This window comes from Anopheles ziemanni, chromosome 3, assembly GCF_943734765.1.
Source record: "Anopheles ziemanni chromosome 3, idAnoZiCoDA_A2_x.2, whole genome shotgun sequence".
Classification (NCBI taxonomy): domain Eukaryota; kingdom Metazoa; phylum Arthropoda; class Insecta; order Diptera; family Culicidae; genus Anopheles; species Anopheles ziemanni.
In genome coordinates this window covers 66,475,320-66,502,614 of record NC_080706.1, presented here as the reverse complement: position 1 = coordinate 66,502,614, position 27,295 = coordinate 66,475,320, and the positions used below count along the sequence as shown (strand labels likewise).

Below are 27,295 nucleotides of genomic sequence, written 5' to 3'. Positions count from 1 at the left end.
GCAACAAAAAGGGGAAAATAAATTACCCACCAAAGCAACGCATTTGAGTAAGGCACAAATTTACGAGCTTAAGATTTATTTATTACCCTACCGCAAGCCGTTTTGTGGAAGGTAATGTAAACGGAGCTAACCTTTTGACATCATGGATCGTGGATCGATGGGAACCGAGGGTGGCCTATTTTCTGTTCACTTTCAATCAATCATTTTACTCATGGTCATTAAAAAATGTTGCTGTTAGTTAAACACTTTTACAGATCAATCGTTTGTCGCGGTTTGTTTGTTCTTAAGGGCAAATTGGAAACACGAAAATTGCAGCACATGTTGGACGTGAATTTAAAGATCGATTTAAACTTGCTTTGGCCAAATGGGAATCGATCTAGACGTGGCTATTTTAGGCAGGTTATTTCAGTGTCACAAAGAACTTACTTTGCCCAGCAAATCCTGATGTACGTATCGGTTGTACTTACGTCATTTTCTACAACCCCTATCGATTCACTTTGCGATTTCTTCCCTATGGTTGTTTCATTTAACAATCGTTGTTAACTAAAGTTGTATATTTTTGCCACGAAATAATTATTTTTAAGTTTATTTTGTGCTTTCTTTTATCCTATGAATATAGTTTAAAATGATTTCAAATGTAAAAAGTACACTTAAGTTATTTTTAGAATAAATAAAATCTTTAATATGAATCAAAACTTGGTCCAAACTCGGTCGACTGAACGATCATGTATCAAGTTAAATTGCAACGGTTGCGTATGTTCCTTTGTTGTTTATTTTAGATTCAAACAACTAAAACTTCCCTAAAACCCTTTCAGACAAACCCCTCCAGGTTATGCACTTTCGCGAGTCTCAGGACAGTCGCTAACAGGTGCATGCAAATAAATAAATGCCAGCCGTTCTCGAGTACTTCATGGGAGACTTCTTCAGATCGGAGATCTTCCCATTCATCATCACTTTCGCTGCCGCGTATGGTGCAAACCACGGCTTGCATTTGCATCACACGAACCACTCAGACGGCAGACGAGTTGCATATGCACATGACAAAGGCCAGTGACGGAGATATATTTTTGGTTCCTCCTCGTGAGTTTTCGATTTCTACCAGACGCCGCAAGCCCAACCCATTGGCGTTTTTTTTTTTTTTGCCGGCGTAAGTGGTTTCGCGAAGAAATACGATCGAATGGTGCCAAAGAGCCAAAAACTTGCCATCCTCTTCGACAGACGGACGGTTTGCCAGCCCAAACCCCAACCAACGACGGGTGGCTTTTGAAACACGGCAAAGACAAATTCAAACGCGTGTTTTTCTCGCCACGCGCCACATACCACCAGTGTCAAGAGTTGCCTGTGTTTGTGGCCTTAGGGACATAATTTAGTTGTTGTTTATTTTTTCCGTTACTCGTTTTGAGTTTGATGCTTGTGCCACGTTTTCCGAATCTGGCACGGCGAAGCCCCCGAAACTATACGCACGATCGGAGTTCGGGATTTAAAAATAGTGCCCCCGAACGAACCGCGAAGAGACACAAACTGTGTTAATATGACGCCGGGAAAACGGGAGTGGAAAGGAAAATTTACTCACACACACACAGACAGCTTTGTAAAATGATTTACGATCTACCCCGTCCCGCCAATGATTGGCAACGATAATGACGTTGCTCGCGGTGGAAGATCGTATGCCCCAGACGTCGTGCGGTCCGTAGCCGCCCTTCGCCCCAAAACATGCAAGTGACAAAAACGACCGAACCGAAACCGTTCTGTTTTCTTTCCACACTTGCGTTAATAATCAGTCCAAAGAACAGCACACTTGGGAAAAGGGTTCCAACGCAAGGGGTGAGAGTGGATTGTGGAAAGCCGCCGTAAATCTCGCGCCGATGGCCCCAGGAAACGGGCCGAGGAAATCAAAATTAATTAACCAAATATCGTAAACCATTAGGATGATTTTGTTTTTCCAAACACTAAGCACACTTTGATCCGTGACGTCGTTCGGCGATCATTCCTCGCCTATATTTCTTTGCAAAATAAATATTTTTCGTTTTCATTGCATTGGTTTTTAAACACTCACGTCGCACCATTGTAAATAAATACGATACCATTACAAAAGAAAATGTAACAGAACCATAATCGCATCTGTGATGAATTCACACATAAGAAACCCCGTAAAACAGAGGCCATAAAAACCGTTTAATGTTTTTACAAAGGGATAAATAGCAAGCCCCGTGCCTTCCGATAAGTTGACTTGGCTAAAAACAATCGTTAAGAGAATTAAAACAGAAACATAGCAATGAAAACTAAAACAACACATTAATCTAATGAATTATTTAAAAACCAAGACAAAGAATGCACAAAACACAAATTAATGAAGCTTAGGACAAATTCTGAGTAATAACCTGCATAGGTTCTGAATCTACCAGTCTATGTTATCTTAGTCATAAAATGTGTAAGTAACGTTTAAATGAATCATTCGACTGGTTTTTACAAACTAAACTCGCAAAATTCTAAAAGTAATTAATAAAGCAAGTCCATGACTCACTTTTAGCTTTCTTAAAGAATGTGTAAGAGTTTTGCGGAGAAGAACTGCAATCTTTTTTGTATGTTTTTCAATTTCAATTTCAATTTGTTTTTCATTTCAATACAAATATATTTTATCTTAGATCTGCAATACAATAATTTTGCTGTTTCGTTTATTTCATGCTTCACACATATTTGTCATAAAAATAAGCTACATATTGTCTAGGATATAGTTCAATCCTATTATTGAGTTAACAACAAAGATGTAGCAGAACGAATTTACATTTTTCCAAAAACCAGTCCCACCCAGTCCAAAAAATCCAGTCTAATGTGGCAGAAATACACGAAGAATGAAACAAAACAATATCAAAGCCGATGATAATTAAGACAACGTCAACAAACAAACCATCAAAAGTTTAATGTTTGACTTTGGTAATCTTTGCCTCGATATACCGCACAGATAGCACATGATTGCGATAAGCGTGCTTGGAATGGCGTCAAAACGGCCCCTAACACATAAATGATCCAAACAACACACTGAAGAAGAATTTATGGCAGAAGTCGAAATATTATAGTTCTACATTACAAACCCATTCGGAATACTTTTCACCGATGCACCGGTGTTCGACACGCCTGTTTTAAATCGCACTAAAATCCGCCGATCACATACGATCGTGGTGCGCGTGATATCGCCGGGCGCCTCCCTTTAAAATCTCGCGCACCAACATACGCAAGCCAAACTGAAACCAAAACCAGATTGGGCCGCGTCCGCACAGAAAACCGCGAGCGATCTGTTTACACTCGACTGTCTCAGATAGCGCCGTCGCTCCGGATTGCACCGCGCACAAGACCCCACCGGGCGCGGACAAACGGCGTCGCGCTGTTGACAAGTGACTTTGCATTGCGCGAAGAAGCCGGTTCACAGTGTTCGTGTGTACAGACAGTTAACTTGCTTTCATTCCCTGTCGAGACACCGACCAGAGCACACGGATCCGAAGCGGTGCGAAAGTGAAACTGTTGGCTTTTGTTTTTGGCTTATCAGCGGGTTATCGAGACGAGGCAGAATGACCGAGAGTAAGTAATGGTGGTACGTTTTGGTGACTTTAAAAAACGGATTCCCTGGCTTCCCTGGCAGAGTGCAAATGTGGTCCGGGATACGCAACGCCACTGGATGCGGTTCGCAATGGCCCGGTGGAGAAACTGCTGTACGTCGTTTGCGTTCAGCCGAATCTCGACGAAGAGCACGGAGACTACCTGGCGACGGTGGACGTTGACCCCACCAGTCCAACCTACTGTCAGGTAAGATGGCGATAAAGATGAGTTGCATTCTCTTGTTTGTCTTATGTTCATCTCGCTGCTACCACAACAGATCATCCATCGTACATACACCAACAGCAAAGGGAACGAGCTGCACCACAGCGGTTGGAACACTTGTTCCAGCTGTCATGTTGTGCCGGGCGATAAGGAAGTTCCCCGGCGCGATCGGTTGGTGCTTCCGTGCCTTAACTCCGATCGCATTTTCGTCGTCGACACGGGCACCGATCCTCGGGCCCCCACGCTGGCCAAGGTGGTCGAACCGGATGTTCTGAAGTCGGTCAACTGTACGGCACCGCATACCACGCACTGTCTACCGAATGGCAACATTATGATGTCGGTGATGGGTGACGCCGAGGGAAACGCCAAGGGTGAATTTGTGGAATTCGATAAGGAGTTTAATCTCGTCGGAACGTGGACAAGGGGCGAGCGGAGGGCGCTGTGTGGCTATGACTACTGGTATCAGCCGCACTTCAACGTGATGGTCGCTTCCGAGTGGGGTGCCCCGAAGCTGTTCCGGCGCGGATTCCGTCCGACCGATAGCGACGATCGTACCCAGTACGGCTGCCGATTGAACTTCTACCGCTGGCAGGAGCGTGAACTCTTCCAAACGATCGATCTCGGTGACGATGGCCTAACGCCGCTCGAGATACGCTTCCTGCACAATCCACGCGAAAACCAAGGCTACGTGGGTTGTGCCTTCTTTGCGAACGTGTACCGGTTCTATCGAACGCCCGGCAGCGACAAGTACGCCGCGGAAAAGGTGATCGACGTGCCGGTGAAAACGGTCATCAACGGCAGCGAGACGGAAATCATGGGTGGCATGATGACGGACATCTTGATCTCGCTCGACGACCGCTTCCTGTACTTCAGCAACTGGCGCCATGGTGACGTGCGCCAGTACGACATTACCGACCGGGCGCATCCCCGGCTCACCGGGCAGGTGTTTCTCGGCGGTGCCATCTTGAACGATTCGCCCGCACGGGTGGTGGACGATCCGGAACTGAGCGAGCAACCGGCCCCGGTGTTCGTGAAAAACCGTCGCCTCCTAGGTGGACCGCAGATGCTGCAGCTGTCCCTCGACGGAAAGCGGCTGTACGTGTCGTCCAGTCTGTTCTCGCCCTGGGATAAACAGTTCTACCCGGAGATGGTGCGTGCGGGTGGCACGATCGTGCAGCTCGACATCGACGTCGAGAACGGCGGGATGACACTGAACGAAAACTTCCTGGTGGACTTTGGCAACGAACCGTACGGTCCGGGGTTGCCACATGAGATGCGGTAAGTGGGAAAGAGGGACACTTTGTGCGAAGAAAATTGTTTACAAACTAATCTCACGTCACTTTATCTTCCGGCAGGTATCCCGGTGGTGACTGCACCTCGGACATTTGGCTCGTGAACGAGTGAATGGAAAGGCGCGGGGCGGGAAACAGCCAGATGAAAGTTTATTATGCATTCCAAGTTTATTATCCTTACCTCAATGTGAGGTAATTATTTTTGTAAATTAAATTAATTCATTTTGTATTAACATGCTTTGAAACGCATTCAATATAGCAGAAAATGAAAAATCATAAACATATAAATGCGTTTTATTGAATAAATGAGATATTTCTTTGATTTACAACAAATGAATAAGTTATACCCAAAAGACGAAAACTAATGCAGTTTTGCACATTCGAAGATAGCTCGAAACAAGCAAGTTAAATAAAGCAGGCAATAAAGGTAACAGGAAGAACACAATTTAAAGTGTAGAACACGATTCAGATAAAGAAACAAAAGCAGAGTTCAAAAAAGAAACACCATGAAATGTGCTCAGCAAGTCCTTGTTTAGTTTTATAACTTTGTTAAAATGGAAAAGCTTTTCAGCTCCATCCTTTTTTATTTTAGTTTATCCATTTTTCAGGCCTTTGTCGTTTTTAAAATAAAAAAAATTATTATCAATGTATTGAATTTAAATTATTTTAAAGTTAAAACAACACTACATTTTTTTAAATTCAACAAAACATATTCATTAAAAAGAAACCCCGTGGGAAACCGTAAGTGTTGACACTGATAAGCATTTAGATTTTGTTACACAAAAATAAAAGTGAATCTAAATTCGATGTATATTTTTTTAACAATAAGTGTACATGTAAAACGTGATATATACACCCGAAAATACCATAATTTTGTTCATCATTCGTGACGGTTAACTGAATTCATCTGCTCCCAACAAATTGATTAACTTATTCGTCGACGTGCTTCCCAAGCAGGCAATTAGAAGTAAACTTCTCCGTAATGGAAAACAATGAATAAATATTTTCACCGTACACTTGCTGACACAAGGATCGAGAGAAATGTGTAATTCCGGCAATCAAACGGAAACAGCTGCGCCGAGCTCAGACAGAACCGGATCATTTCATCAAACATGATGGAAAAACTTTCCAGTCCATCGACTTTGTGTTCGCTCAGCCATTTGTACCATTGCATGTTGACAACTTTCTCGGTACGGTCTCTCCATATCACTCCAGGCAAACTGGTGCCTTCATTTAATTTAATCGTCAACTTAAATTTAGACAAACATGCTGTTCGTATCTGTGTCCCATTTTGCCCGCACAATGGGATGCAATTTTGTTTTCAGTTCTTAGAAAATCTAAATCGAAAACTCTTCCAAACCGACCAGCTCTTCATGGCATGCTTTTCTTCACAAGTTTTGTTTTGTGGAAAATTAAATCTCCACTATCCCATTACGACCCTCCACCTCATCGGGTGCATTGGAACGACCCTTCTAGCAACCCTCAAAAGCAAGGTGGTTTAGAGAAAAGCACTCGGTAAAGCTCGATAAATTGATTGATAAATATTGTATCTCCGCATAGTCGTCCTATTCATTCTCGAAACCTTTCACCCACCTCCGGCGAGGGTGAAACACTTCTGCAAAAAAAAAAAAACACTGCAAGCCTCGGCCTGGTTCTGATGGGATTTGCATGCATCCCTAAGCAAGCATGACGAAGTTTTCTTCCTCCTCGATAAAATGGAAAATATGTGTGTTGCGGAAAGGTGCGGAGGGAAAAAAAGAAAACATTCCCAGGACATAAACGTTTGCAACACGATGGTTTGGGGTTGAGGGACAAAAGAAATCGCTTTAGAACACGGTACTAGGGAGGAGGTTTGTGGGTCGGGGAGTTCGATTATGGCTAAACTATGTCCATCGTCCCCTGCAGCTGCGAACCTCATTACGGCTCGGCGCACACAAATACACACACGGATAAATTCCGATCGGTTGAATTCGAACTTCTCCGGTGAGGTTCGTTTTGCATATTTTATTTCCAATCCAATTCAATTTGTCCGACAGCGCCAGGCCACCCCCCGGGTTCCCCCTAGAACAGTGACGACTCTTCGGAAACGAAGATGACGATGGCTGTGACAGAATGTCAACACAAGAGTACAACCGTTCGGCTGCAACAGTATCACAGGGGGATCCGGATCTCGGCCGTATTATCCGTACTACTGGACCGGGAGAGAGAGGCTGTGACAAACCCTTGTCTTACCAGAGTCCCATTCTGCAGCAGACAATGCTGGCATCCGTTCTCGTTATGCTTATTGGCCGATCGAACCGAGTTGGGCCGGACCGTCACAGGAGGCGATGCTTTCGTCATGGCTTCCGTTCAATCTTCGGTGCAGCTGTAGATGATGTGGCCATCCGGACCATTCGTCGAATCTACGTAGGATGGCTTCTATCTATGCAACCATTGCTTTGCAGACAGCTTGTCACCCGGTATGTACGTATGATTATTGAACGATGTCCGTAAAACCAAATCAATATCTCTCCAGCACATCCATTCCGGCCGGCGATGGAATATTTCGACACTGTACACTGATTTAGACCTAACCGATATTGACGATGCAGATTTGCCCGACTTTACAACATTCAATTTGAATTCAATATCTGAACCAAAGGCAATCCGAAAACTGCAATTCCATTAATCAAAACACACACTCCCTCTCTCTGTGTAAGGTAAGGAGAACAATCAAAAGAAGCACAAAGTTGTTGGAAGCATCAATTGCTTCGAATGGCCTCCGATAATGGCAAAATCCGCGGATCGTCAGATTCACTTCATTCGCGCTTCGGGCTCCTCCTGGGTTCAACCCAGCGCCTTTGAGCGGTCGTTAAATCGAATGGCACAATCTCCCTTTCGCGCAATCTTGTTAACAGTTCGCTTGAATTGGGAGCAAATTGTCACCATCGTTAATGGGCTGGACATGGCAATTGGACGTGTGCGCGACAGCTGGAAGTAAAGAGATACGGAATCGCGACCCAACGACATGGTGTAGATTCAACCACAATGTATCACACCGATTACAGATTGGAGAAGAACATATGTAGTAATTTAGTTGTAAAAAAATGTTAAATAAACTTACTTTCGAAAGGGTTTCTCCTATGACAAATCTGTACATTTTTTAGCAAACTTCACTGAATTAAAAGCACTTCAACTCACTATGTCACTTGCAAAAACTCACATAGCGTAACTCACGATGATTTTTTAAAATAATTCCTAATAATCTAACACTATTGAGGCAATAAAACGAAGGCACTTGACGAAACTCCAATCGGGACCGTATTTCCCAGCACCACACTTAATCGGCACCGGCAAATGCACTGATCGCGTCGATCATGCAGCATGCGTCCGCAAACGCCAATCGATTGAATTTTATAAAAATAAAGCACGCACCGCAAAGCCGTGTGTGAATTTTTCGAACGTTAGGGAATTGCTTAAACTGTAGAAAAGTTTGAAGAAGCGCAACGATATCCATTTTCAAAAGAAATGTGATTTGTTATCACTGTCATACTTGGTAAAACGCCATAGTTGGTTAGGGTAAGTAAATGTCTCCGAAACTATTATTAAACGTTCGGTAAAGATTTTGGGCACCAATCTAAACCAGCCTTACGTCGAAATTTGGGCTTTTCATAAACAATATTTGCTTCATACATGACAGAGATAAACATATCAATTCAGTTGGCAACATATATCGGGAACTTTTTATTTCACCCTTCCTTTTGGGCGGATCTATTTATATGTTAGCGGCGTTTAAAAAGTAATACAATGTTGCAGCCAGTTCTACCCGGCGATCGGTACAATGTCCCTTATACTGATCGGTGCAACTCGGGAAGCTATAAGTGAGTGAGCAAGCATTTTAAAAACAAAAATTAAACAGCATGTTCCGAATGGGAAATAGATATGGATTTAATAACTGCCTTGTGGAATCTACCGTATGGGAATTGGATGAGATTTCTTTCGTTTCACAAATCAACAGGCCTCCCGAAATTCATTTCGATTTTTATAGACTGTATTTTAGGCAGTATAGATACATTAAATATAGACTTACGCGCAATATCGTCATTATTGCAACGCTGCTCTTAAGCGAAGGTAAATAAAATCTTTGATCTTCATCCGATGCTGCCACGTCCGTGTTTCAAAAGTTTGGTTTTTCTTTGGCCCAGTGTTTTGCTGGACCTTTCTTTTTGTTTTCTTTTACTGCGGAACTAAAAGGACGTCAACTAACGGACCGTGCAAAGCCAAGCAGTCAGAACAGAATCGACATTTTGCGAACGATTGCTGTAAGTTGGGATGAGATAAAGATTCGTTTGCTATTTAAGTTCCTATAGTTGATTGCTTTGTCAATTCGGATACTGTTCAACCGGTTTTGGGTTTTGCGGTCGAACCGTTCGTCCGGAAGCAAACACAAGCTTCTAGTAGTTGCACTTTGTACAGCAGTCCGATGAACTAGGCATAATGAAAAGCTGCTTACTTTTTGTAATTCTGATTCTTTTTTTTTAAGATGCACACAATGACTCAGTTTCACTGACGGAATCACGAAACCGGAAATCGAACATGCCAACATCGAGGCTAGATTTTGCCCTCCGCATGTCCGAGCTTTCCTACCCCGTGGTGTCCGTTTGCGACGTGAGACTGGCTTGTGGCTTCGAAAGGAATTTCCCTACGTATACCCTGGAGTTGGTCAAGGGTGGTTACTTCATGATTAAGTTTATCGATCGTAGGTTTCATACTCCTAATCTATTGTGTTCGCCGCCGTTTATACCATTCCTCCGGTCCATTGCAATCCTTACTAGAAACACCGGAAAATTATTTGTTTAAAAATTGTTTTTCGGTTTACAGTTCCCTCCAAACGTTTCCCTCCTTTTCCCTTCAAAACATATGAAATAAACTTTGTCTTGGATGTTCCCTTCGATACGGTTTCCATTTTACTTTTAATACTTTTCATCTGCCTTGAATCATGATGGTTTGCACTCGAGAACAAAAAAAAACATACGGAGTAATTCAACTCTTTTCGTTCCGATCTCGAAATTTGTACTTAAACTTTGTCTTCTTTTCCAGAAAAAAAAAACTGTCGTAAAAGTCTGCTACTAACTTGCTGGTGTAAAGAGTCTTTTAAAAATTGGAACCTTTTTGGCGTTGTAAACTGTACTGATCTAGTCCAGACGGACGGGTCGAAGACGGGAGACATATTGGCGTCTTTTAAATGGATTAAGAATGCAAAAATGTGCCGGTCGATACCAGGTAAAAAGAAAAACACATAAAAATTTAAAACACATACCAAAAACAAACCCTGTAAAGCTGGGGTCATGCAGAACAAAAGATGGTTAGCAGAAACGTGGCCAAACACGTTTACATGTTTCATTTCTTTTTGCTCTTGCCTAGCGTGAGCGTGTGGTGCGAGACGGCCATCTGCGACTTGCGGCGGTTGAACTCGACAAACTCTTCCTCGAGCTTCTTGCGCGATTCCTCCAGCTTGCGTTTCTCCTCCGCGTGGTCCTTCTTCAGCTTGTCGAATTTGGCATGGAGCTACAAATGGATGGGGCACGAGAAGGGGCATTCGAAAAATATGCTTCCGTAAAGGTCGGGTGCCCTCCATACATACCTCCTTTTCACTCTCCTTCAGCTCAGCTTCCTTCTCCTTCACGCGCACGACAAACATCTGGCGCACCTCGTCCTCTTTGGCCTGCAGCTCCGCCAGGTGGTTGCTGCGCTTTGCCTCGAACGTCTGCTGGAACGAAACGGGCTTGTTGTCGCTGTCCACATCGGTGAAGCCCATCTCTTCCAGGCGCTTCTGGCGGTACAGCTCGAAGTGGCGCGTGTGCGTCTTCTCCCGCATGTCCTCCATGTTGGTGCGGATCAGCATCTCGCGCAGCTTCACGAAGTCACAGTGTGCCTCGTTCTCCACCTGCACCGTACCCCACGGGTACTGGCGCGCCCGGACCGTCTTATTGCCGACGCGCACAAAGTCCGTGCTGCCGACCACCGCGAACGGGATGTGCGAGTTCATCGTGCTGTTGATCTCCGCCACCGACTCGTCGTCGGTCGGGAAGTGGTAGATCTGCACACCGTTCGCCCGCAGCTCCTCGTTGATCTTCGCCTTAAACTTCGACAGTTCCGTCTTCGAGATCGTGTCCGCCTTCGCGATGATCGGAATGATGTTGACCTTCGAGTCGAGCATCTTCATGCACACCAGATCGAGCGACTTCAGCCCGTGACCGGTCGGGCAGATGAAGTACAGACAGATATGCGTGCGACTGTCATGATACGTCGACAGTGAGCGTTTGATTTTCAGTTCCTCCTGCAGGTACGCTTCGAATTGCTGATCAATGTAGTCCACTACCGCCTTGAACGAGTCGTCCTTGTTGATCTGATCGCCGTACCCAACCGTGTCGCAGATGGTCAGCTGCGTGATAAAATAAGCGCCACAAACAGAATGGCATCCATTAATACTTCGCCTATCGACGATCAGAGCACCGGCCTTAACCGCTCTCCCATTCCCTACCTTCAAACGAACCATGCTTTCCTGCAGCTCGTACGTATGCGCCTTCAGCTTCACGCTCGGCATCGTATGAGGGCTGGGCACCGACTCGAAGTTGGTGTTGAACAGCGAGTCCATCAGTGTCGATTTGCCCAGGCCCGTCTCGCCGATGCACATGATGTTGAACACGAACCCATTCTGGACGCTCTTGCTGACCAGCTGGTCGGGTAGACTGTCGAAACCGACATGCCCCGACTGCTTCAGCGAACGTGGAAGATCGTTCTGAAAATAAATAGTTACAATACAACAAAACACAATCAATACCTGGCAATCGAATTAAAAATGTTTAAGATCTCCCATGACATTTGAAAACATATTCAGCAAAGCAAAAAATATTTAAAAATATTGATGCGTAACGGAAAATTCAAATCACGAAATTCAACATTTCTATACATTTCTTTGGACAAAAGCGCTCGCAGTAGGCTCAGATTTCTGCCAACAGGTGTAATAAAGATAATAGGAATGATGTTACTCAGAAACATAGTAGACAAACTTTAAATAACAGTTAAAAAACTGAGATTGTTTTTCTATTCCCCTAATTTGGGAGAATGCTAATATTTCATTGTCTTATTTTAATTTATCTAACGATCAATGTTTCAGTTGGAATCATAATGAGTACACCATTAAATTAGTCCCACAGCTCTGCAACATCGCTAAACAGGATTTTTAATTAAAAACAAACCAAACCACCGATGGCTCAAGCGAACCACGGTGATATGAGCCACCTCGGAATAGGTAGAAGTTGCGCAGCATGTTTTTTTTTATAGCGAACCAAAGAAAACGCAGAAAATCAACACGAATTGAGCAGAAGGCAGGTGAATTTATGTTACGTCGGGTGCGTTACGATAGCGTAAAATTTTGCCGTCCACTCGCAGCCGACGTGACGATCATCGGACACTGAATACTGAGTAGAGCAGTGAAGGTTGCGGCTGGGCGTTACGCTCCGGTGGCTTCTGGTAGCCGAACCCACGCCAACCACCCACCCGTATTCCATCGCGGGTTGGTAATGATATCAATATTTCATTCAACGTCTTCCTTTCAGCGACCTACAAGCGGGCAAAGACAAATTAATCATTGCTATTCCTCTTCGGTAGGAGATAGGATACCTTCGGGTGGGTGAGATGCGACGTCTTGAGCCACCAGACAATCGGGTCACCGATGACAAACATCCGACACTCAACGCAACAGCCGACTGTATATAAACGTCGAAAAAGGCAACGCAACTTCTGTGACAAGGGATTGGTTCGTGATTTGTTAACATCCGAGTTTGATATAGTACAGGATGGTTTTTTTCGATTAGCTGACAAACGCTCCAAATTGTTGCTAGTTTTAGATAGTCCTAACCGATTGCCTGCGCAAGAGGAAATTGTTCGCCGAATGGGCTAAATTCCCAAACAAACCATTACGGCGGCAACAAAACGATAAGGAAGCTCTCGAAATGGAATAAAACTTATCTGTTGTCGAGTAAGGTTTACTGGTTCTTGAACAAAGTACAGTCCATCAAATATAACAAGAATGATGCATGAAAACAATAAAAAAAATTTCGACATGTTGCTAAAAAAAAAAATAAATTAAAAAATCCCAGTTCCAGTTTTAAAACTTAGTATACATTTTTGAAAACTGTTTCCACCAGATTTTGTAATCTGATTACCAATTAGTTTTTATTTCACGATCAGTGAAAAGATGCCGGCGAGTATGACCTTTACATATTTACCAACTCAATCTAAGTATCCGTTGTTCGATAAGTTATAAATATAACAAACGTTATTGCATTCTTACTAAATGTTCTAATATAAGAGACCTGTTGTTTAAATGCTTACGCTTGAAACTGAAGGGTCAGATGAATGTCCCAATAAAGTACTGGCATTTCCCCGAATCATAATGAGCTCATGTCGATCGAAAGAAAACGATGACCCCACGTCCATCCTGGCATGGCGAGAACTCCAAGTAAGATCAACCAGAGCAGTGCACACATTAGGAACCTCGCGCGATTTCTAAAACACTTTCTCCCTTCAAAGAATCAATGGGCTCAAGATAGTGGGCTGAACAGAAAGGGGGGAAATCGGTAGCATGTTCGAGCATCGGTTGTACATACAAATGAGCCGGCGTTTAAGGTGCCGGTGTCGGTCGTACCATTCTTAATGTTGGACGTCGTTCCAGTTGCCCATTTCGCCTCGGCATTCTTGGGCGTACCTTTGATTTTAAGAAAGTCTGCGATCCATGTTGGGCACAACAAAGTACCTCTTTGTGGGACACACTTTCGCACCAACATGCGTGTAGCAAGGGAATGCATAGTTTACTTGCGGCCCCCCAAAAAAGTAACAAGTTTCTAATCAGGTTCGCCAAGGAATGTTCAGGCATTCATGAAAAAGTCATGGCGTTTTTCATGGATGAAAATTTGTTGACCCTATAAAGGTTTACAATCTGTAAAAGAGAAGATAGTATAGGATAAATGAAATCCATCTCGTGGAGGGGTGGAAAACATCCATTCGTGCTGATGTGTTATGAATATACTTCTCCCACCTTCCTACGGAATGGTTTGTTTACACTTTACATCCATTCAACACGATCGAGAGCCCTCTTGATGCCAGATTTCCCGGTGGTTTCATAAACAACAACATCGAACACGGAATTAGAAAGTGCGGTACCGAATGAATGGCAGCCAATTTTTCCATGCTCACTGCCCAATATTCGCCGATCGAACGCTGAACCATTTCGTTGGTTGGACCGGTGTGCGGTAATGGCAATTAAAACCGAGCCTAGTATTCGCCTAGTCGAATGTGGCTACATTTTTACGGTACGCATTTCCGTGTTGGGCACGTTTTTTTCCCTCTCGTTTAATTTGGTTTTAAGGCATAAGAGCCATTCGATGCATTGCTTGAAAACCAATCAATGAATGAATCATTTCTTCGAATCTGTATTCTCAATGGTCCGTCGATTAAGTGGATTTTTTTCCTACGCGGACAGTTTTCATTCCTCGCACTGCTCGTCACGGTTTGATTCTCTCAAGGCCGGCGTTGCACAAAGCATCGTTTTTCCGATCATCTTACATGTATACACTTTCGACACGCACGATGCAGACCTTTCTTTAAAGATTGTATCGGCGCATTAGAACAGATGAGATGGTGGTGAAAAGTTTATAGAATTAGACAGAGTATGTGGTGCAACGAATGCACTGCACCGCACTTTGTTCATTCTCGTTCAGAATCAATTGCATTCTGAGCGTTTTGTCCGCATAATGCACACACCGACGCACGCGACAACATACACAACATACACTCGGCGGGGTACTGCATCGCTTGCTTTTTTTATTCTTTTCGCAGCATAGACGGCGAGCATACGATTTTATCAACCCGCGTACGGGAAAACGACACAGATCGTTATGAATCATGCTAACGGAAACTGGTGCATCTGAAAATGCATCTTCAAGCACTTGGCCATAATCTCATAAAGCACATCCGTATATTCAATAAGCATAAACAACAACTGGGAAGAATGCGAACACAGTTTTCTTCATCACTGTATGACGCCCTTCGCTGGATTCTGGAAAGAAACCTTTGGCATTTGGTTCGGTTTTACGCTGCCACTATTTTCCACTTGCGTCTTATTATCATTTCAATCAAAGCGAATCGAATGAACAAGCAAACTCAAGCTAATTTCTCTGGTAACACGGTATATTTTACTACCTTGAGCACTGCTACGTCTGCGGCCGCCATAGTGATTCACTTCAGACTGGAGCGCTGGAAGCGAAATAAACTGCCTTTTGAACGGGGAGCAGTAGGGGTAGGCGCACATAGTCGGAGTTATGGTTGTGATCCGTTCACTAGGAATCATTCAGCGGACCCACAAATCTCTGCAGTTCACAATAAACCAATTTTGTTCTGTTAAACTCACCAGTAGCCATTGACAATCATTTAAACACCTGTAAATTAAGCACCTTATCAACCACGGACCGGATTGGACCGCCAATTGAGACCTTCTTTTCTTTGGATGCTTTCTGTTCTTCAGAGCTTCTGATGCCTTCTGAAACCTTCTGTTCTGTTGACGCCTTCTGTACTGCTGACGCCTTCTGTTCTTCGTATGTTGTGTGCTTGAAGTTATTTGAAACTGAATTTTCCGCCAATTTTTTGCAATAATATCCCTTTTTCTAAAGTTTATTATTTAATCATTGATTCTGTAATGAATGATTAGTACCAATGAATGGAAGTGATGCATACCAAAACTATTAAATTACACTCTATAAATTTTAAAATCAACTGTGAAGAGTAAAGTAACAATAAAAATTTCCCTTTTGTAAGTGATTCGCCTGCTTAAATCCGAATCCGAACCTGTGAAAAGTGATGGTACCCACCACTAGCAGTGACATATATATCCCGTCAAATCAAAACAAAGATGACAGCAGTACCTGTTCCGCCTTCCTCCCTTCCTGCATCCTACGATATTGTACTTTTCAAGCGTGCCTACTCTTACAAACTGTGTGTCAGAGGCTCTGCTTACTACCGTGTCCCCGAATACTACGTTCGGAAAAGTGGTGTTGATTACCGGAACAATTTGGGTCGGATAACTGCCTGCATTTAAGCAAACTAGCCACAAGCCTTCTAACGGCAGCACTAAGCTGTGATCTCACACCAGGTACGCCAATAATAGGTAGATTCGCCGACGAAGACATTAGCGTAGCAGCTGCTCAAGAAGTGCCTGTAAAAAGTGTAGTGCACACGAATTGTAAAGTCATCATCCGGCATACGCGTCCATTGTGCAAGGCTTAGCCAAGGACACTTTCATCGCTTTGGTGGAACTTATTCGATAGCATATTTTTGTACTATTTGTAGTGCGTTTAACTTGAATGTGATAAGGGCATTAGCATTTACGTATTCTGGTATTTTCTAATTGCACAGAGGAAAAAAGTGAAATACAATGGAGGAGCGTACCGGAACGGAACGAGTCTACGGTGGCTGCGAAGGACCCGATGCCATGTATGTGAAGCTTATCTCGTCCGACGGCCACGAGTTTATCGTGAAACGGGAACATGCACTCACCTCCGGCACGATCAAAGCGATGCTTTCGGGACCCGGCCAGTTTGCCGAAAATGAAGCCAATGAAGTAAACTTCCGAGAAATCCCGTAAGTATCCTCGCCGCCAGGCAGCGGCGAACGCAGGCGAACGGAAATTACGTAATAGTACCGCTGCAGCCAGAACTTCCTGATCCACTGATAAAGGGCGAACATACCACATCAACCTTTGAACCCTTCTGGCAGCCGTACGGTGCGAGATTATTACTACCTAGCGCACATTCGCAGAGCCGTTCGTCATTAGTCGCCTTCAACCTGACTAATTGTTTTACTGTTTCTGTTTTCGCTTTTCTTCAGGTCACACGTTCTTGAAAAAGTATGCATGTACTTCACGTACAAGGTACGCTACACAAACAGCTCTACAGAAATACCGGAATTTCCAATTGCACCCGAGATCGCTCTAGAACTGCTGATGGCCGCCAATTTCCTCGACTGTTAGAGCATGCACGGGATATGAATCACTCCATCTCTCGTTGGAGGAAAAACCCCCGAAAACGGGAGTAAAAAACATTTTCTTTGTACAATAGTGGGCCAGAACCTTCCGATCATCAGCAAAATTAATTCACCTTAGGAAGGCTTTCACTATCGTAGGAAACAAAGAAAACTTCTGGGCAAAACAGATCACCCAAGCCTTTTGGTAGTTCGTAATGAAAAAAGAGAATGCAGAACGAGTGCGGTCGTGAGCAGATACGATCCGGAACCGTGTCTCTAAGTAGGCGACGGTAGCCATTTTTGTTTCTTGTTTTTCTACAATACTCCTTCATCGTAGCAGCCGGTGATTCTAGGTCAATCATACTCCCGGGATATAGCTATGGGCAACCCTTTTTTTGTTCTTTACGGTGTTGGTATTTATAGTGTGCGGATTGTGGGATGGTTATTAACGTAATTTCAAAACCCTACCGTTTATTTCAAAACTATTGGCAAAGGAATGGCTGGCAGGTGACACTGGTATTGAAATATTTGCTCCCGAATTAGTGTATCGAATTACCTTGTTTGTAGTGATTATTATTTTGTTTTTGTACTGCAATTTCAAAACAGACTATGCAAACCGTGTCCGTGACGACGACGACATTTTATTTGTTAGTTTGTTTTCCACCTTAGAACATAACGAACAATAAACGAAAAGACGAGAATTTGGTAAAAGAAAATGAAAACTCGGATTCATTGTACAAACGCTGTTGAGGGAACGCTTTCGAATGACGACATTCCCATCGCTACGGCTCGCTGGTTCGCTTTGCAAACATTTCCAACCGTTTCCGGCGCTCCCCTTCCAGTTCCTTCGCCCGTTCCCACTCCTCACGGCGCAGCGCTTTCCGGCCCTGGCTCAGCCCAAGTAACCGGGCCAGCACGAACAGCGCGTGTAGATCGTCCATCGATATGGAACTGTCGGCGGTGCGCATCCGCACAAAGTCCTCCTGCACGATGGTCGGGTCGAGCGTCTTCATATCAAACTCCTGAATGCGAGCCGCCGTCAGAAAGCGACGTATCGTGGGTAACTTCGGTGCGATGTAGTGACGGCCAGCCTTTATCGTTTCATCGATCAGCTTGATCGCGTCCAGATCCGGTATGAGAGGCAGGTAGCAATTGCTCTGGAGGAAAGGGAAAATGGTGAAATCAAATATAACAACAGATTCATTCACAAAAATAATGGGATAATACTGATGGCCACTTACTGGCAGCATACTACGGCCCTCGCTCAGCACCAGCACTGGAACGTCGGCATTGAACTCGAGTTGGTAGTAATGAAAGTTGTACCGTAACCGTTGGCTTTTGATCAGATGGGAAACATTCTGGACAGCTTCCACACCGGCCGATTCCAACTTGCCTGCCTCAAGGCGCGTTTCATCTAGTACCAGGTGCGTGTGGGGCGCAAGCTGAAGCAAGCCACTCGTCAGCTTGTTGGTCGTGTAGTCCTTACTAGAAGAACGGCATACGAAAGTATTGAAACAAATTTAAGCCGCGTGATAACTACATTTACAACATTCGCGTTTTCGTATGTAATCCATGATCTCTAATCCAATGTTTAAAAAATGGTAAACCCGTACTATTGGTAAGTAAACTAAATAAAATCTCACGCCAGAGTACATGCTTACCGTGGGACGAACTGGACCGTATTCATATTTTCCAGCGTCATTGGAAAGTAGTGGCTTGCCGGAAGTAGCAGCTCCAGCAGTTCGTACAAAGACTGTGTGTAGCTCGGTAATACTTCCGCTGGGATGTTGCTGAGGTTCAAGCTGAACTGTCCACGCGACTCCACCTCGTCGCGTATGTACACCGATGACACCAGGTGGCAAAGCAAATAATCGGCCGCCACCCGATCTCCGAACAGGCACTGAGTGAAAAGATTGTGAAGATCCTTGCAGGCATTTCCTAGCTCCGCTTCCGCATGATCCACTTCGGCGAGATCTACCGGGTGATAGTGCATGAGCGGATTCGTGTGGGACAATTTGCGCACACCGATGACATGCAGTCGGGGTATGAGTGACGGCGGTGGATTGGTCGCCTGGTGTTCGGTTACGTCGTCGGTGAAATCGTCCTCCTCTATCCGGTCACCGCTACCGTCGAGGGCCGGATCGATGGAAAGAAATCCGACTACTTCGACGAGTGTATTCAGCGTCCAGTCGTCATAGTTACTGTACAGTTTCACCAAGCATGCCTTACTGGGGCGATCGGTGATGGGCGAATTGAGCAGATAGTCGACCGACAGCAGCGAAGACGTCCCAGCCGGATGCGCCGGTGTTGTGGCAATTTTTTTAACGCCATTCGTTGCGGGCACCGATGTACAAGATGTGTCCGTCGAACCCGTTATCCCTGAAGCGCCATCAACTTCCATCTCATCCTCATGTGCTCGTTTCACAGACGACCGCTGTTCTTCGCTACTATCGGTGACCGGCTGTTCGGTTCGGCTTAGGTTGCCACCGTTTAGTTCCCGTTCGCAGGCCGACGCCCACGGGTTCTGGCCCGGAATGCTTATCACAAACATCGACCGCCGCTCGCCGAACGTACCGTTTGCCGTGCTGCTACCATCAACCACCTCGGTCGCTTCGTTGTACACTAAAATGTCGCGGAATTTACCGTTCTGGCGGCGTACAACTGATCCGTCCGATTTGCTGCGCACGTCATATCCTTCCAGGTAGCACTCGGGATCCTGCATATCCTGCACCATGCCACGGAACCGCACCAACGATCCGTCCGGCAGGTGTTGTGAGTTCTCGGTACAGTTCAGCAGTGGTATCGAGCGCCAAGTCGCACCGTCGGTCAACTGCTCGAGACAAACCGATTCGTTCGCTAGGAAAAATTCAGGCGTCCACACCGGCGCACTACGTTTTTCAAATTTCATATCCATGGTGTATTTGATTGGATTATTTTAGACGATTTATAAACCACACAAAAATGTGATGAATTATAAATTATGGACGAGACGCTACGGGCGAACAGACCAGCGTGAAATGTTTGGAATATTTGTTGACGTCGAAAGATTGCGCCAAAATAACTGGTTGCTATAATGCATGTGGTATAATTATAGCGGCTGTCAGGCGTCAACCTTATCAATTACGAAAAGGCCTCACACAACTGAACCTGTTTATAGAAACGTTTGGCTTAAGGCAGGGGTCGGCAAAGTCCGGCCGCGGACAAAATCCGGCCCACCAACTGATTTTATCCAAATTCAGTGCTCCTTACAAAAACCACACCAAAATTTTTGTCGGAGGGTACTACTTTGAAAACATAAAATCATCGTTTAAGGTATCCGGCCTGCGCCTTCAGTTTCCTTTCAATCATCTGGCCCTTTTAAGAAAATGTATGTAGACCCCTGGCTTAAGACTGTGAGCGATATAATTTATTTGTAATGAAATTACAGGAGTTTTCAGAAGTTATCATAACAGCAGTAGCATTATTTGTACTGCAGCACATGTTAATCCAACTGTATAAGACCCAACCGGATTCAACCGGATTCAACCCGGATTCATCCCGGTACAATCCGAATTGAATCTGGTTGAATGCGGTTGAATCGGTTAAAACTGGGTGAATAGTGAATCAAAACGGAACTTGTCGGGATAATCGATTTTAGCCTGCACATTCGCGTCCTTTTTTCGCAGCGATGGGGTCCTATGCTAGTTGCGTACTTCGCTCAAGCTGCTGTATCAGGATTGTTTGTTAATTGGCTTATAGAGACTTTGACCTTCTTGGTCATTCGACTTTTGTATCAGGATTATAATATTACTACTACGATTTTGATTTCAACTGACAAAATTATAATAAACATGATAGCGTTATAAAATCAAGTGGTGCAGTTGGAATATGATAATGATGATGATGATGAGTCCCACCGCTTACCCCTACATAGGTTTGAGAGGGACGAAAGTATCTTGCGATATTTAATATAAATCATCAAACGAGAGGGGGCATTGGGGCATTACTCTCCAGAACAATCGCATCCATCTCTGCTCCATTCATACAACGGTCGCCATCAATTGCACAAAGAGGTACATCTTAGATTTCCCAACTAGCAAAAGGGGACCACTTTCCGGAGTAGGGCAGGTATTTTCGCACAGATTTGGTTAACACCGCCAGCTATCAATGGTTGATAGTGTGGTGAAACCCACCAGTACTACTTAAGGAACCTGATCTTGTTCCTTGCATACAACGGTCCCGAGCAATCACCTCGAAAGGTAAATCGCCGAGTCCCCCAAGGTTAACGAGGCACCACCTTCCGGAGTGTAAAAGGGTATTTCTGCTCTGTTTGTAGTTCACACCGCCAATTACCATTGGTTGATAATGTGGTGCCACTATCAAGAACAGAAAGGGACCCAACTACAGCGAGATGTGTAGATACTACTAGTTCTTTTCGTACAGCCATGTCCACCAATTGTCCTCATTTACGCGCGCGTGTCTCAAAACTATGTAGACTCATTCATTCTATTACGTTAAATTAAATAATAAAAATAAAAAGTCCCTGTTCATTTTTTTACTCATCATCACCAGAATATCATGTGCTGCAGTTATGGTTTCATCTGAAAATCCCTGTAATGCAGCAGTATGATTCCGCGATTCTGTTATCACTTCAGTGGATTCGCCGAGGGAATAGTTGAAAACGGGGTGCTGCAGCTCTAGTGCTAGACAAATGATAGTGGTTAATTTAATTTAACTATTTACTTTAAAGTTTTCTCAACCAATAAAATCGACAGTTTTTTTTGTAACAGATACGCCGAAGCGAATCCTAAATTTATTTATAGTTTTTTTTTTTAATTTTTATATGGTTTACAGATGATCATATATGTATTATAGTTTGATTATAAAATGAAATAATGGTGATATCAATCAAAGTATTCCCATAGTCATAAGAAAGCAAAAAAGTTATGATACGTAGATCTAATTGAGATCATGTATATATAACGAACAGCAGAGAGGAGGAAGATAATGGTGTTAAATTCAATGTAAACAACAAATGCATAGTGTGATGCAAAGCAATAATATATGTAATGAATTGTAAAAAAGTGTTGTCGGGGTTAAATATCCAACTAAAGAACGTTGAAAGGATAATGAAACTTAGACGAAAAACATTGGATTAGTGTTCATCACTTCCGGAATGATCTGGATATTCCGATAGGCTGCCTCCAAATTATTCATGTCGATCCGGCGGCTGTGAAAGGTAGAAAGAGATTCGGTGATGAACACTAACAAAGGCACGCACGGACTAAAAGTACAAAATCGTTGTGTGGAAAACTTACTCCTTGATGTAGACCCGTCCACGGTATGCGGCCAAATGGGCGTAGTAGGTTGGGGCCGGATAAGACACGGCCCGGTTGCACCGCGCAAACATATGGCACAGGTTGTACGTCAGTGCCTGCAGTTGGTCGGGATCGCAATTCGAATCGTCGTACAGCACCACGTACTTGGTCGGTTTGGCAACGCCCTGTACAGCCGCATGGCTCACCAGGTAGAATTCGAACCGATCCGGTGCCGTTATCTCGCGATCCACGATCGTACCGGGTGGAACGTTGTTATTTTTGCCCTCCGTCGGGCAACCAGCCTGTGGGAAAAAGCGGGTGTGATGGCGCTTCTGCACGACGATGAACGACACCGCCGGCTTGTAGCCTGGCTTGACGCGCGCAATCGCAGCATGCAGTGCCTGCAACTCAATCGTGAGAATCTCCGAAAATTGCCCATCGGATACACCGTCCCGATAGTACATAATGCGCTCCGGTAAGTCTTTGTTGTAGTCGCGGTACAACAGCAGCTGGCGATGCACAATGTTTTCGAGGTCACGAATCATTTCATCGCGGGCCCCTTGCAGCCGGATGCTACAGTTGTAGCGGAACCCAACGAGGTCGTACACGGCCGAAACGCCCACCACGCTTGGCACGTCATCACTGAACGGATGCGTCACATCCGCTCCAATGTACATCACCTTTCCTCTGAAGGCCGGTGGAACGGTTTGATCCGTAAGGCAATGATTCGAGCCGTTTGTTTTGGCATTGATCTAGAAAACGTCAAATCGTCAGTAAAGAAAGTGAAATTTAAAGTGATTCGTCCCTCCTGTAAAACCAGATAAGACCTACCTTGAGCATGATATTGTTGATAGTGCTCAGATCTGTGCCTTTCCTTTGAATGGTAAACGCCTTGATGCATTGCGTTAGCAAACCAATTCTTTCGCTGGCGAGTTCCGCTTTCTGCTTCACTTTCGAGTAAGTTTCCCCTCGGAACGGCAGAACCACGATCGTAATCGTCGGGTTGTCTTTTTTGATATTGGCAAGTATATTGCTGAGGTCACGCACGCAATTTTGCATGTCGCGAACGAGAACGAACGTGTCCCGCATGGAGAACGGCTCCATCTGCACGTTGCAGCTTTTGGCCTGCCTGCACAGCATGTTTCCGAATGCTTCAATCTGCGATTCGTTCGTTTGCCGATCGAGATTCAGGATACGCCAGCGAAGTGGCTGCCTCGAAATGTTCGTGCTGGGTTGGATAAATGGCATGCCCTCAGCACGCCAGGTACCCCGCATGGGCTTCACCACTTTCTTTCCAGCGTACTCAATATTCGGCGGATCAATGATACGCGCCGGAACCTTTTCGAAGTCATTCCCAACTCCGATGCCAAAGTCTAGATACGTCGGACACTGGCCGTAGTTGATGCTACGAACAAGATTCATAATCTTTTGTTTTCGCACATCCGTGCTGGTGGCCGCAAACTTGATGATGGCTGCCGTACACGCTTCCGGATGCTGTTTGTTCAGTGCCTGGCCGGACGGTATCTCACACAGCTCGGGCGGTACGTACACGTTGCGAACACTGCTGCCGACGTGCAGCACCGGCAGATTCGGGTATCGCAGTGTATACTTCAACTTCTGGCGAAAATAGTCGGCCACCGTAAGCTGCGTTCCGTCTTCCATCTTAAACCGTTGCTGGCTGGCCGGCTCACGCATTCCATGACAGCGCATTCGACGCGCAACGCCACCGGGACTTTTGTACATCACATCCATGCCTTTAAGGTAGCTGTTGATGTCGTTTATGACCCAGCTATCCAACCGGTCCGCGTTGCCCCTGTTAAAGCTTGCGATTATTTGCACCAGCGGGCCGCCGGACGGGAAAGCCTTATGTGAGATGTCCACGTTTAGGTACGGACGAGAACCGAGCAGTGCCGACTGGAACAGTCCGTACCACAGTTCGTGCCCACTGGTCAAATCAATCCGCTCGCGCGGCACAGCATACACGCAGCGTTTGAACTACAAAGGACAACAGGACGAATATAAAATACATCCTAGAAGACAGGACGGTCGTTGCAGGAGAAGATTCGCTTACCCGCACAAAGTTGGGATTGTTCTCGTAGGCGGTGCGCAACACCACATCCAAGCACTGGATGGCGCTCATCGGTTTCGCCAAATTGCTAACATTGGACGTCATATAGCTAACGAAGAAGAAACAATAATTAGGACCATTGAAAACATACTTCACAAGCCCATTGCGACTTAGCCAATGTTTCGCATAGCAACATTACCTTTTCAGCGAGTTCAGATCGACGGTGGTCGCCATTTTGACCTGCACGGTATAATCTTTAGGTTTGCCCCCATCCTTCGGCTGGAACACCAGCTTTCCTTTGGCGTCGGGGACCTTTCTGGCCGCATAGGCTATCTTCTGGCCGTCGTAGGCGAAGCGCTGGTTCGGGTAGTTAGCCGCACAGAATTGTGCGAACACGTCGCGGAGGAACTTTTTCGGCGTATCCGGTTCGATTGCGACATCGTAGTAGTAAGCCGTCCCGATGATCTTATCGATCAGAAGACGGAAAAAGTTCGCCTCCACGGTGACGGGTTTTCCGCGTTTTCCATGCGCCCCGGAACGACACAAGACGGCACGCAGGTCAGTGCGCCGCAGCTTCTCCTTATCGGTCCGCATCCGGTCCAAATTTTCCTCAATGTTAGCCAAGGTGCCATCACCAGAACTGGACGATTTTGTTGAGACCACTGATAGGTCGCGGGATGCTGCCCCACCACTCTCACTCGCTGGTGATTGGCCTAGTCCATGTTGTTGTTCCTGTTTTTTAGGTTTTGGCTGCTTTTGTTTCGGTTGCTGCTGCGCCTGTTGCGGGGGTTTCTGCGGTTGTTCTTGCAGTTGCTCCTGTGGTTGCTCCTGTGGCTTTTGCGGCAGTTGTTGTTCTTTGTTAGGCTTTTGTTTCTGCTGCTGCTGCTGTTGTGGTGGTTGTTGCTGTTGTTCCAGCGTTTGCTGCGGTTGGTCCTGCGGTTGCTCCGGAGAGTTTAGCGACGGTTGCTGTTCTTTTTTAGATTTGTCCTTTTTTTTTTTTTGTTTCTCCGGTTGTGATGGAGGTTCTTTTTGTTGTTGATGTGGTTTCTGCGGTTGCTCCTGTGGCTGCGGCTGTTGCGACGGTTGCAGCCCTGGCGGTGGCTGCATCTGTTGCAGCCCTGGCGGTGGCTGCATCTGTTGCAGCCCTGGAGGAAGCTGTTGCCATGGCGGCGGTTGCATCGGTTGCAGCCCTGGCGGTGGTTGCATCGGTTGCTGTCCCGGAGGAAGCTGCTGCCATGGCGAGGGTTGCATCGATTGTTGCCCTGGGCCGCCAAGCCTTGGTGGCGGATGCATCGGTTGCTGTCCTGGAGGAAGCTGCTGCCATGGCGAGGGTTGCATCGATTGTTGCCCTGGGCCGCCAAGCCATGGTGGCGGATGCATCGGTTGCTGTCCTGGAGGAAGCTGCTGCCATGGCTGGTGTTGAATCGGTTGCTGTCCTGGAGGAAGCTGTTGCCATGGCTGCGGTTGCATCGGTTGCTGTCCTGGAGGAAGCTGTTGCCATGGCGGCGGCAGCTGTCCTTGCGACGGTTGCTGCCCTGGCAGAGGATGCTGCCATTGCGGCGGTTGCTGTTGCTGCTGTTGCTGTTGCTGTTGCTGCTGCTGCTGCTGTTGCTGCAGACCAGCGTCCTTCTGTTGTTGCTTTTTATTAGGTTTCTGTTGTTTTTGTGGCAGCTGCGACTGCTGCGATTGTAGCTGTTGCTGCGTTTGCTGTGATTGCTGCTTTTGCTGCTGTTTTTTCGATTTCGACTGCTGCTGTTCTTCACCTGGACCAGAGTCATCACGATCTGCACAATTGATGTAAGCATAATTGTTATGTTTTAATCTGAATTTTCATTATAAATAATCAACCATGAACGTAATAATTTTCATTACCTGTTTTATTTTTTTGTTCTTGTTGCTGCTGTGGTTGTTCACTAGACGATACTTTAGTAGTGTCTGTGCAATGAGAATGGTCAATGTTATATTCTGGGTTATACATCTCATTAACATGAACAGGGTAACTTGAAACAAACATTAAATACGCATTTTACAACAATTGACCTTTGGTGCATCGTCGAATGCAATTTTAAAGTCAGCGAACAAGGTTACCAATACAGCACCATCTATATGGAACACTGTATTCGTATTCAATAGGAACTGCGATGATAAATAGATAAGATATTTAGGACTAATGTGTACCGATACGACAAGACTTATTTATCGTTTTGCTAAAGATACAGATTGACTTATAACTCTTACGTGCGCAGGTAAACGAAATGACTGAATTATCCTTCTTATTACCATCCCAAACGCTTCCACATGAACACCACAATTAACAATGTACCTTCAGCCTTTGCTTTGGCAATACAAGATTTAAAGTACAATAAAATTTTAAATTTAACAAAGCTTCGCCTATTAGGCCAAACAACATAGGCAGATTAATTAGTTTTGCTGGCTATTGCGTAGCTCCTCCGATCACGCTGTGATGTGCCACGACTACACTAAAGCAGAAGTACCGTCACTTGAGTACATCTTTGTTTTTCATCAAAGAACAATTAATTTACTCTTGTTGAAATTAATTTGATGTATTCATTTCTCTGGTCAAACCATGGTTTACTTTTTACCACAAGAAAATATGTTTACATTTGCATTATTTGCTTATAGCCGCTTTCCATCCAAAGGACTGCCCAAAATTCAGCGTTGACAAAAATAAAATTAGTTTAGTCAGATTGAGATACTTTATGCATATACTTAATAAGAAAAAAAAACATGACTATTTTTAC

At 45.0% G+C, this 27,295-nt stretch overlaps 5 protein-coding genes across 5 annotated transcripts; 2 read left to right on the top strand and 3 right to left on the bottom strand.

Annotated features, from left to right (window-relative positions):
* Nucleotides 1-3,445: 3,445 nt before the first annotated feature.
* On the top strand, nucleotides 3,446-5,317 carry LOC131286701 (methanethiol oxidase). The gene is made up of 4 exons (XM_058315689.1): nucleotides 3,446-3,576; nucleotides 3,638-3,801; nucleotides 3,872-5,094; nucleotides 5,172-5,317. Exons 1-4 carry the CDS (start codon nucleotides 3,567-3,569, stop codon nucleotides 5,218-5,220), a joined length of 1,446 nt encoding a protein of 481 aa, XP_058171672.1. The 5' UTR covers nucleotides 3,446-3,566; the 3' UTR covers nucleotides 5,221-5,317.
* Nucleotides 5,318-9,116: 3,799 nt separating this feature from the next.
* Nucleotides 9,117-15,396, bottom strand: LOC131289959 (septin-2). Its single transcript, XM_058319312.1, has 4 exons — nucleotides 15,354-15,396; nucleotides 11,632-11,889; nucleotides 10,732-11,532; nucleotides 9,117-10,655 (listed from the first exon to the last, which is right to left on the bottom strand). Exons 1-4 carry the CDS (start codon nucleotides 15,381-15,383, stop codon nucleotides 10,488-10,490), a joined length of 1,257 nt encoding a protein of 418 aa, XP_058175295.1. The 5' UTR covers nucleotides 15,384-15,396; the 3' UTR covers nucleotides 9,117-10,487.
* A 711-nt stretch (nucleotides 15,397-16,107) lies between these two features.
* On the top strand, nucleotides 16,108-17,720 carry LOC131288398 (elongin-C). The gene is made up of 3 exons (XM_058317528.1): nucleotides 16,108-16,299; nucleotides 16,563-16,787; nucleotides 17,034-17,720. Exons 2-3 carry the CDS (start codon nucleotides 16,582-16,584, stop codon nucleotides 17,173-17,175), a joined length of 348 nt encoding a protein of 115 aa, XP_058173511.1. The 5' UTR covers nucleotides 16,108-16,299; nucleotides 16,563-16,581; the 3' UTR covers nucleotides 17,176-17,720.
* A 69-nt stretch (nucleotides 17,721-17,789) lies between these two features.
* On the bottom strand, nucleotides 17,790-20,139 carry LOC131288397 (mini-chromosome maintenance complex-binding protein). Its single transcript, XM_058317527.1, has 3 exons — nucleotides 18,830-20,139; nucleotides 18,410-18,653; nucleotides 17,790-18,325 (listed from the first exon to the last, which is right to left on the bottom strand). The coding sequence occupies exons 1-3, from the start codon at nucleotides 20,080-20,082 to the stop codon at nucleotides 17,951-17,953; spliced, it is 1,872 nt and encodes a 623-aa protein (XP_058173510.1). The 5' UTR covers nucleotides 20,083-20,139; the 3' UTR covers nucleotides 17,790-17,950.
* A 1,884-nt stretch (nucleotides 20,140-22,023) lies between these two features.
* LOC131285300 (protein argonaute-2) lies at nucleotides 22,024-26,315 on the bottom strand (the record flags this gene model as incomplete). The annotated part of the gene is made up of 6 exons (XM_058314155.1): nucleotides 22,024-22,377; nucleotides 22,466-23,217; nucleotides 23,297-24,460; nucleotides 24,537-24,642; nucleotides 24,733-25,441; nucleotides 26,081-26,315. Coding segments are annotated over 6 exons (3,060 nt in total), but the record flags the coding sequence as incomplete, so codon positions are not given.
* Nucleotides 26,316-27,295: the final 980 nt, after the last annotated feature.

Coding starts and splice junctions, on each gene's coding strand:
- LOC131289959 (XM_058319312.1), bottom strand. CDS start 15,383: ATGGCGGCCGCAGACGTAGCAGTGCTCAAG. Junction 11,533..11,631: donor AAAGCATGGTTCGTTTGAAG/GTAGGGAATGGG, acceptor TTTATCACGCAG/CTGACCATCTGCGACACGGT. Junction 10,656..10,731: donor TGAAGGAGAGTGAAAAGGAG/GTATGTATGGAG, acceptor ATCCATTTGTAG/CTCCATGCCAAATTCGACAA.
- LOC131288398 (XM_058317528.1), top strand. CDS start 16,582: ATGGAGGAGCGTACCGGAACGGAACGAGTCTACGGTGGCTGCGAAGGA. Junction 16,788..17,033: donor GTAAACTTCCGAGAAATCCC/GTAAGTATCCTC, acceptor GCTTTTCTTCAG/GTCACACGTTCTTGAAAAAG.
- LOC131288397 (XM_058317527.1), bottom strand. CDS start 20,082: ATGGATATGAAATTTGAAAAACGTAGTGCGCCGGTGTGGACGCCTGAA. Junction 18,654..18,829: donor ACGGTCCAGTTCGTCCCACG/GTAAGCATGTAC, acceptor CCGTTCTTCTAG/TAAGGACTACACGACCAACA. Junction 18,326..18,409: donor AGGGCCGTAGTATGCTGCCA/GTAAGTGGCCAT, acceptor CCTTTCCTCCAG/AGCAATTGCTACCTGCCTCT.
- LOC131286701 (XM_058315689.1), top strand. Junction 3,802..3,871: donor CCAGTCCAACCTACTGTCAG/GTAAGATGGCGA, acceptor CTACCACAACAG/ATCATCCATCGTACATACAC. Junction 5,095..5,171: donor GGGTTGCCACATGAGATGCG/GTAAGTGGGAAA, acceptor ATCTTCCGGCAG/GTATCCCGGTGGTGACTGCA.